The sequence below is a fragment of the Larimichthys crocea genome, chromosome IX (assembly GCF_000972845.2).
Source record: "Larimichthys crocea isolate SSNF chromosome IX, L_crocea_2.0, whole genome shotgun sequence".
NCBI classification, from domain to species: Eukaryota; Metazoa; Chordata; class Actinopteri; family Sciaenidae; genus Larimichthys; species Larimichthys crocea.
Genome location: NC_040019.1, coordinates 8847861 through 8857895, shown reverse-complemented (window position 1 = coordinate 8857895; position 10035 = coordinate 8847861). Strand labels below are relative to the sequence as shown.

At 39.6% G+C, this 10035-nt stretch overlaps 1 protein-coding gene across 3 annotated transcripts in view; it reads right to left on the bottom strand.

Moving 5' to 3' along the window:
• The window catches only part of pax8 (paired box 8), an 11664-nt gene extending 7964 nt beyond the window's left edge, over positions 1-3700 (bottom strand). For all 3 annotated transcript variants that reach the window (XM_019271723.2, XM_027281975.1, XM_027281976.1), the window contains exons 1-2: positions 3594-3700; positions 1089-1251 (exon numbers count right to left, since the gene is read on the bottom strand). In XM_019271723.2, the coding sequence (XP_019127268.1) occupies positions 1089-1110 (22 nt within the window). In that variant the 5' untranslated portion in view covers positions 1111-1251; positions 3594-3700. The remainder of the gene's footprint in view (positions 1-1088; positions 1252-3593) is intronic.
• Between the last annotated feature and the right edge of the window lie 6335 nt (positions 3701-10035).

Here is a 10035-nt window from a genome sequence, read left to right as displayed (position 1 = left end):
CTCAGCTCCTGCACACATTGCAATATACACACATTTGATGTGATATTACTGTAGTGTTCGTTTATAATGCTAAACACGGCAAAGAAAATATACAAAGGTTAAAGTCACTGTACTTTCATCTATGCTTTCACAAAATAGAGCTTTAGTTAATTATGATGCATCCTAACCTTGTATGTTTTTTTTAGGTTCTCCCACTTTTTGCCCGCCCGGGCAGGGGTCACCACGCCCGTCAGCCCCATTTCTTTCAGAATAGCTAAAAAAAAAAAAAAAAAACCCAACGAAAACAGTAGATAGATAGATAGATAGATAGATAGATAGATAGATAGATAGATAGATAGATAGATAGATAGATAGATAGATAGATAGATAGATAGATAGATGCCATCCACTTCACTTCCTCAACAACAAGCAGACACCTCTCTGCATCCCACTGTAGGCCTCCAACAATGTTTCCAATGTTTCATAGCTGATGTCTGGCTAAATGTGTCCACACCTGATCCTGAAGGACTTTTTTCAATCCCACAAAACTTTATTTGAAATTTGAAAAAGGAGATCCAAAAGTTTCCAAAGATATCAAATATGTGAAATGTTGGATAAATGTGCAGCTATAACAAACATGAGGGTTTCAATATTGAACCTACATGTCAACATTTTATAAGTTGAGGAAAGAGCTGGAAGAACCCAATAACTTAAATTTCCTTATTAAGCCTTTATAAAGATCTAATGAAGTGTTTATAACACACTATAATGTAGTTGTAAGCAGATATAAGGACATTTTTGTAAGTGTTTATGAATGTATAGTAGATATTAGACATATTTTATATTATAACAACTGTATTTTCATTTCTCATATACCAGTCTTAATCTGTTATAGCTGTTGCAAAATACATTCATAAGCACTTATATCTGCTTACAACTACATTATGTATGTGTCTGTTATAAACCTTTATTACATGTTTGTGTACTGCTCATGAATACTAAATTCTTAGAGGATTGTTTCAGCTATGAGGGGGAATAAATGAAGAAAACTGGATGTTAAGTGTGTTCAGCTCAGGAGTCTGTGAGTCCAGCTTGTGTTGTGTATTTACCTCTTCCAGTATTGCTGGACATATCCCTGAGTTTTTGGTCCTTGCTCCACCAGCTGAACGTGACGCTCTCCTCCTCCACGCTGTCCCAGTTAAAGTGTTTTTACTCCCCGTCCTGTCTCGTCTGGCATGAGTGTGTGCTCCTGAGCTCAATGTCCACCGCACGCTGCAGGAGAACAGTGTGTTGTTGTTGTTTTGTTTCTTTTTTATCAAACTGCTGTTTGTCATATGTGACGCCTCTGAGCTGGTACAGAACAAACACTCAGCTGGTGTTCACTGTGTGTCTCTGCAGCTAAGACACTGACACATTGTCTTCAAATCACCTGTAACATGTCTGTCTGTCTTTCTGGCTGTGGACAGCAGAGGAGATCATTTCACTTTAGGAGTATTAAGCAAAGGGCTGCCTGTATTTGTGTAAAAATACTATGATTTAATCATCAGTATTTGTAAAACATGAAAAATCTTCTTCCCCTTCAGCCAACCCAGATGGTTGCTCCTGTTCTACATAAAATTTGCCTTCATTAAACGCTTTGTAATTAGGACTGACTGGTCTCATTAATCACCTTTTAATGATAAGAAACAGAAACTGTATTTTATTTTGGGTCTTCAACAGAAGAATGGAGGAGAATTATATGTTTTATGATGTTAAAGCATATTTGGTATAAGTGGAAAATCTTTGAGGATAATCACTCTGAAGAATTGTGTTTTAGAAATATTATTATTTTACCTTCTGAAACAAAACAAAAAAAATACTATTTAATAAAAAGCAACAAAATGAACCTGGATCAAATCTCACGAGCGCAATCACTGCAACACATCGAGCAGACATCAATTAAAAGTCTTTGATTTGTTGAGCTGAACTCAAATTAAGAAGACAAACAAAGCGACACAGACGCATTTAAGAGATGTGACAGATTATTAGGATCTCAACTTTTAACTAGAAAATGTTAAATGTTGTAAACGTGTTAGCTGGCAGTTGTTATGGTCCATATGTAAAGCTTGTTTACAGGCTCCATCTGCCCAGCTGCTGCACACTTCTCCACTCTGCTGCATGAACTTCACAGTGATAAAAACAGATATATCATGTGAAATAAGACTCGGATATGAGCTACAATTATTGGCATAATATGATGTTTGATTTAATTTGATTTGATTTGTGGTAAAAGAACCACACAAAAATGATTAAAATATTTTTTAATGCTGAAATACAATCTGTGATTTAAGCTTGTCAGGTGTTGCTGGGTGGACATTTAAAAATTAACCAAATAATTAGCAGACTGTCACACACTGATAGAGGTGATGATTGACGACACAAGTTAAAACCCAAACTTAATAACATTTACACTGTTGTTATTATAAATAAATCCCACTGTGCGCTGGCAGGTTTATTTAGTCTTTTGTTGGTTGTATGTGGATTCACTGGATTGACACTTATATTATTATAAAATAAATTATTTTGTTTTATGGCTCTTTGCAAATTGTCTCCAAAAACCTGAAACCTGTTTTAATTTTCCAACTTCACTGGTGTAAAATACAAAAAAACACAACGATAAACAAAAGATTTTACGTCTTAATTGGCTCAAATAAAAGCTAGATTATATAATAATTACAGCAACAAAACAATATAATTAGCAATAATTAATAAATCACTGTTGATGTGGATGAGGTCTGATTTTTGGAACATAAAAACTAAAGTAACTTTTGCTAACTGCGTGGCTCTTGATCAGACTTTACAATGTTAATACTATTCTGTAACTGTTGCTTTGTGTTATTAATTGTTCCTTTTAATTATCACAATTAATTAATATTCTCTTCGGGTAATGATTTTCAGCTGGATTGTTCCACTTCCACTTATATTTTAAATGAACAGCTCATGTTCATTTAACCTTTAAAAGTGACTTCATCAACTCATTTTAAGATCCTAGTTTATGCCTTTAGTGTTTTTATGTTCTTCTATTTGTAAATGATAATTATTATTTGTGGCTCCGTATTAATTACATTGTTAACAGTGGACACTTGCGCACTGTAGAAACGCTTTAATTAGAAAAGGTTTGAGATTTTCGCATCAGACGAACATTTCTTTTGACATTTTGTCATTATGCAGAGTTTAATTACCTTATAACAGATGATAGTAATTAAGATTTGTGATACATGAAAACTACAGCCTCTAATTTAGGCCCAGGATTCATTTTTTTTAGGATCACATATGAATGAAAAATTGAAAAATTCACCAATTCTGTGCCAGACAAAGCTGAAATCTGGATGATTAGTGTCTTACTGTTCTTGCACAAACTTATCTGGACCTCGGTCACATCTTTCACACCCTCATTACAACAAACAGCTCTCGTTTATGCTTCATATATTACCCAAAGCAGAGCGACATGAAGCCTACAGTCTTACAGTGTTTTTTTTTTTGGATGATTTAAGTCTCGCTAGGTTCAGTCAGGATTGCGCATCACTAATTTGCTCACACGTCACCAAAACGCACAAACAAAGCTGAGAGCTTACCTTTACAACGAAATACACCAAAGCGTCCCCGAGTAGATATTCTGATATTATCCAAAAGAAAAAGACGGGACTCCTCTTTGGGTGGTGTGATACGGTGCGTGTGTGTGCGCGGAGTGTTGTGTTGTGCGCTGCCAACACTCAGCCAGGTTTTATCCAACCGGGGCTGCGCAGAGGACGGAGCCCTGCAGCCATTGGAGGAGGAGGAGGGGGGAGAGGAAGGAGGAGGTGTGGTTTTATGGAGAAGAGAGGAGCAGTGCACCCCCACGTCTTCTTCTCACACTAAAAAAAAAAAAAAAAAAAAAAAAAACTGACCCTGTGTTTTGATGGCATTACACCCACCGAGCGACTGTACGGAAAACACTTGTCAAAGAGAGACGGCTTGTTTCCACTCACCTCCAGCGACCAAGCCGCTTTAATTAGACCGCGTACAGGAGAGAGGCATGTGACTTACAGCACCGACGGTTCGAGTCTCCGCGTTCACACACGATTTAGTGCCTGATCTGCTGCAATCCGTCACAGTTTTCTCTTTGACAGGTAGACCACTACACCTCACTGAGGAACAGACTGGACATTTTTTATTTTTTTTATTTATTTTTTAGCACGAAAAAGTGAATCACTCACCCTGGAGAATGTTTCCAAACTTTCTTTACTGAAGGGAAATATAGAAGAAAATGGAAAGCAGGCAAAGCAGTGAGCTCTGGTCCTATACACTGTGTAATATTTCTAGAAGAGATGAATGTGATTGTTAGAGACAAACCCTTAATAAATTCTCCATATTTATGTATCCTGTAAATACATTTTCTCCTCTGTCTGGTGCTCAAACATCTGGAATAATGGGTGAATAAATCTCAAGTGGAGGTGTGTTTCTTCTGGCACAGTTTGGAGTTTGATTATTTGCGGATTTTTAATGGCACTATGTAGCTTAAAAACAACAGTTTAAAAGTCGGTTCCTTAAGTCTTTTTTTGTTCATACACCATGGAAGTTAATTGAGATTAAAGCAGGAGAGAAGCTGTTTCAGTATGTGAGATAAAAATGAAATAAACAAAGTCGTCTGGAGCATAATGGCATGCGTAAAAAGGTTAAAAATCTGCTATTCTTTATCATATTTTGTTCACATTTCTATGCCAGCCTGTTGGCCTGCATGTGTGTCACAGCATTAGAGAGTATTTCTGCAGCTTTCTTGCACGCATGCAAACGACTTTCTTGATTTGACTTTCTGCACCCTGCGTGAAACAGGCTTCGTATATACGCACATGATGTCACACCAGGGTATCAGGGTGTCCCCCCTGAGTTTAAACGCTGTTAATGTCTGTTCTCACAAGCCTGTAAAACAAACACAACACCTCTAATGACACACAACCATGGCACCGTGTCGTCTGCCTGATATAACAGGCAGGTTTAGTTCATCAAACCACGTGGAGTTTTCTCTTCTTCCAGGAGAGAAAATGAGAATATAAGAGTAGGTTTTGAGTTAATTCACAGTTTTATATGTTTTTATTGGCATGAAAATGGAACCAAAATGTTGGTAGAGGTAACTCCAGTCCTTATCAGTTTGTGATTGAAGTCCTTCATTGCTCTGCAGGACAATGAGGCGACTGTTTCTAAATAAATAAAAGTGTCAAAGAGACTAAAGGGAATCATAACATTAGCTGGAAACAGAGACAGGCTTCAGTAAAGTGACCAAAGCGCAAAGAAAATGACAAGCGCCCGGAGGGAGAAGTGACAGAAAGAGAGAGAGAAAGGTTACAGAGAGTTTAACAAGGGATTAAAACTCATAGATTGGTATCTATCACGATGATAGAGTGAATTAAAATAGCGCTTAATTATATGGGTCCACTTTGCCAAAGGGCAGGAGTCACACACGCCCTAAATCCGAAACCATCAGAACGCGTAAAGCCCGATATTTAGAAAATATCATACCAGGAGCATCAACGTGTTTTCCTCCAGCTATATATGAAGTTATTTAAGGATGCTGTCAAATGTCATTTCGGCTTATTTGGGCTACAAAAAAAAATCTTAAATGTCACCGATTCGCTACAGTTAAAGCAGAGGAATAGAGATGTGATCACAGCCTGTACAAACACATACACTCAGAAATACATACTCAGGCTGCACAAAGAAATATGTGATGTTACAATCATTGGTCATCCGAAAGTTTCTTTTCAAACGAAAGAAAAAAATATCACAGGCCGGACAGTTTGTCCTGATTTAAATCAGATACAGTAAAAAGATAATGCATAAATTATGATTTTGACATGTTTTTGTATGCAGGCCTACGTGTTTTTTATCGGCCTACTGCTGAGAGACGAGCAAAGGAAAAAGAAGCAGCTGCTGCAGTGAAATATTGTGTTGTTTAATTCTGACAAGGTGCAAATTTATATATCAATTCTTTACTAAAAAAAAAAAAAGCATGCACAGAGGCTGGCACGTCATATTAATTTGTTTCATCCTGATGGAAATGTGGAGTGTAATTATAAAGTGTAATAAAGTGAAGTTAAAACATACTTTGGCAGGCTTCGACACACTCCTTGACTCAATGGCCTTCTGTCAGTGTCCATGTGCACCCCCAGAATCTGCAGCACCATCGTATCCTCTTGAATATGATGCTGATTTTGTGTTAAATTGTGCAGATTTTTTTTTTGTATGAGATAAAAACTATGGAGAACAGCATAAGTTTGCTGATGATAAACACACAGGTTTTATTTCTTCTACGGGTTCTTTCTTGTCTCCGGGCGTGTCTTGTCACCGGGTGTATCTCCGGACTTACTTCCCCGAGCAAAGTTTGTGTCTCCGCAAAAAAAAAAAAAAAAAAAAAAACCTCAGCGTAACCTGCGGGGACAGGTGGAAACAAGAGGTGAGGGTAAAAGGTCAGAGTAAACACTTCCGACTGCAGAGATAAGGAAACACGCACAACTTCTCCACTGTTTAGTGTTTTTTGGGATATTTTCAAGGCACCTTAAGCTACCACATACCAGCACATGAATAAATAAGATCAGAATAAATAAGAAATCCAATATTTTCAGGTCACATGTGCTGATTTAATCTGTATTTGAAAATAATTTTGCATGTTATATATCTTTATTTGGCACAAATCTTACTAAACTTTAAAGGTAAAAAATAAAACGCTAAATGGAATCCAACAAGTATGATAACAGGATTAAAAAAAACAGAATTATGTTTTGAATACAGTTATTATAATCGCCTGTCATCCCTCACTCCAACTTCAAGCAGAGGTACGACTCTGACTCGCGGTGCGCGCTCCCGTAGACAGAGATGCGTCGCCTCCTGCCTCCTCTGCGCGCTCCTCCCCGCAAAGATGAACGCACCTCGGTGGCAACACTTAATGACAACTTTTACAAATGTAGCCGAGCGACCAGCATGTCTCTCTGTGGTCAGCGAGTCGAGATGAGCCACATAATTAGGTCATAATAGCTGCAGAAACACCTCACTATTGATGATCCCATTAGGGCGATGATTTCCAGAGCTCCCAAGTGCTGAAACGTGTATTTTCCACCCTGTTTTTGGTTAAGAGGAGCTCCCACACTGACTTACTAGTTTTCTTTTTGATAAATGCGGGCATAATTTACGCTTATCCCCTTGTGTTTCTGTCTTTTTAAACTTTATTTGTGGGTTAAATAACATATTTTAGCTTCTCTGACAGGCTTTCTGAGGACACATCATCCTTACGAGAGGGTGAAGTCCATAATAGTGCAGCTATAATTGATATGAGGAATTGTGCCTGCTGTGCATATATGGTCCACAGTGTTGCCACCATATGGGATTCGGTCATGTTTAGGTGTTGAGCCTCTCTTCCTCGCTCTTACTGTCATGATGCATGCATTGCCAATGGCTTTTCAGCACCCCTCCTTTCAGTGACGCCCCCTTTCTCTCCGACCAGCCTTTACCATCTGTTTCGGCTCCCCTCCATTCTGTCCCCTCATCTTTTTCTCCTCATCTTCCTGTGTTTTGTGCACTGTCCAGCCTCCCTCCCAGCTTTGTCTGTCTTAGTCCAACCTCGTCCATTGTTCCCCCTGTGCCTCCCATTTCCGCTTTAGAGTTGCCCTTTGACCCCGCACCCCGTCCTCCCTGTCCTCCCCCAGTCCCTCCTGCTGACGGGGACCCCAAATCTTCTTGTTCTTCTCTTGACTGCACCCCCTTAAAGTTTTTTTTTTTTTTTGGGAGGGGAGGGGGTGGCTAATAACTGTTGCCAGCAAGTGCCACACAAAATCCCAGCGTGATTGCTATTGTGAGGCCTACAATGGCATACAGGCAGTAATGGCCATTAGCAACAGAGGGGCTTGGCCTGTGAGCAGTGTTTAGTCGTGTTTAGCCCACATGCTATTCGGGCTGGTGGTCAGGTTACCTTCAATCGGTCAGCCACACACTTTTAAGCTCCGCTCCTGTTGGTCTGACCCTCTTCTTCTCTTTATTTTGGATTTAACTTCTAAAGTAGTGCCGACGTGTAAGAACTGACCTTAACCAGTTACATGAATGAATTCAAAGTGGGTGATTCAGGCCAGTAACACACACAAACATGCACCCCCGCCGACACACACTAGTAATTGCAGCAGACTTTGAAGATCAGAGAGGTCCATCAGAGTGGACCTTGTCTTCATGCCTCCCAGTCAGAGTCGGTCTCCGTGGAGACGGGCATCACAAAGTTGGCAACTGGCTGTAACGTTTTGAGGGTTGTGTGTGTGTGTCCTCATGGTGGACACACACTCAGGTGCTCCTCTTTACAAGTGGAGACATATTGGCCACAGAGTTAATCAAATGGACAGTAAAAGAGCCTCATTATCCGTAGAGCAGTATGCGGCTGTAATGCAGAAAATATCAAAGCACAACTCTGTTAGCAGGCTGAGTGAATGTCAGCGAGGAAACCAAAACACGTTGTGTCATCTTTTGGATTAGTGTCTTGTTACTTTCAGCTTCCAATTAACTTGCTAAAGAGACTCAGAAGGAGACACGTCAGGGCCACTTTACAGAACATTTTGTTATGCTTAAGTGTCTTTCAGTAAAGTCTAGATTTATAATTGACTCAACTTAAAGGGTCAGTTCAAACAAACTACAAAAACAAACAGTCAATAATTTCCTCAGGCGGTTGGTCCACTATTTTTGTCCAGACTGAAATATCATGCCTTGACATTTTCTGCAGACATTCATGATCCCAGGAAGATGAACCCCAGTGTATTTGGTTATCCCTTAACACTTCTCCTAGTGCCATCATCAGGTCAAAATTGTAATTTGTCATGACATGACACATAAAATATGGACGTTGTATCTATTACGTCACCCAGAGGTTTTTCGGAGAGCCGTTTTAGCTCCACCGCCATCTTGGCAGTCCTGCCTCTTCCTCCTCCCGCCTGATTTAAAATTGGGCAAAGATGTGGATTGCCAGTGGAGCTGAGGTGGGCTCAATAACGCCTATCTATACAGACCAAAACTTTTTTTTGTACCAGGTTGTAAACATGTTTATTTCTGCTGTGAAGTTGGACATTTTAACATGGGGACTAATGGAGACCGACTCGTTCTGTAGCCAGCCTCAGGTGGATGTTTGAGGAACTGCAGTTTTCGGCACTTCCAAATTGGCTTCACTTCACAGCTATACTTTGTGTTTAGTGCTAATTAGCAAACGTTGATCAATCCTATATTTGCTAAACATCACAGCATGTTAGCATTGCCATTCTTAGCAATTAGCTGCAGACTCTTAGTCTTGCTGTAACCTGGGCGAACTGGCGGTTCAAGGCAATTCGTAATGTTGATTACAGTTGTGTATTGTACCTCAAATAGAGTCAGTTACAGGGTTATTTAATGCACACAAGAGTTGATATTTCACATGAAAGATACACCTATAATGAACAGCCAAAATAAGAGGAGTACTGGCAGTACAGTTATTCTTTATCATGTTTCAATGAACACCTTTTACTGTCAAGCGACACACGGGGAGGTGAGTAAGAATAAAAGAGGGTCTGCAGCTTCCCCTGCAAACCGTATATTTTCACACAGTCAATTTTATATTCATTAGACTCTTATAATAAAAGTGTGACTGGCTTCAGTATATTTGGCTGTCTCTGCTGTCAACAGACGATAAAGTGGAAAGAAATGTTAACACTGTAATGGTAACAGGCATTAAGAGAGACAGAGAGAGCGCCTGCAGATTTACTGCTGCGATGTCCCACTGATGCCTCGTGTTTGACGATTATGGACAGCCCAGGGTAATAGCAATGTAATTAGGCCTTTACTGTCGTGTAATTCTCCGTCAAGCACATTGTCAATAGCTTGGCTGATGAGGTTGAAAGTGAGATTGGGATCCAGTGACCCGGGCCAGTCGCCGTAATAACAGCACACACACACACACATTCACACACACACAGACACAGGCATAGCGCTTGTAATGCAGTGTTGATGCTGTGATATTTGCTTTTGTCCCGGTGTTGATCT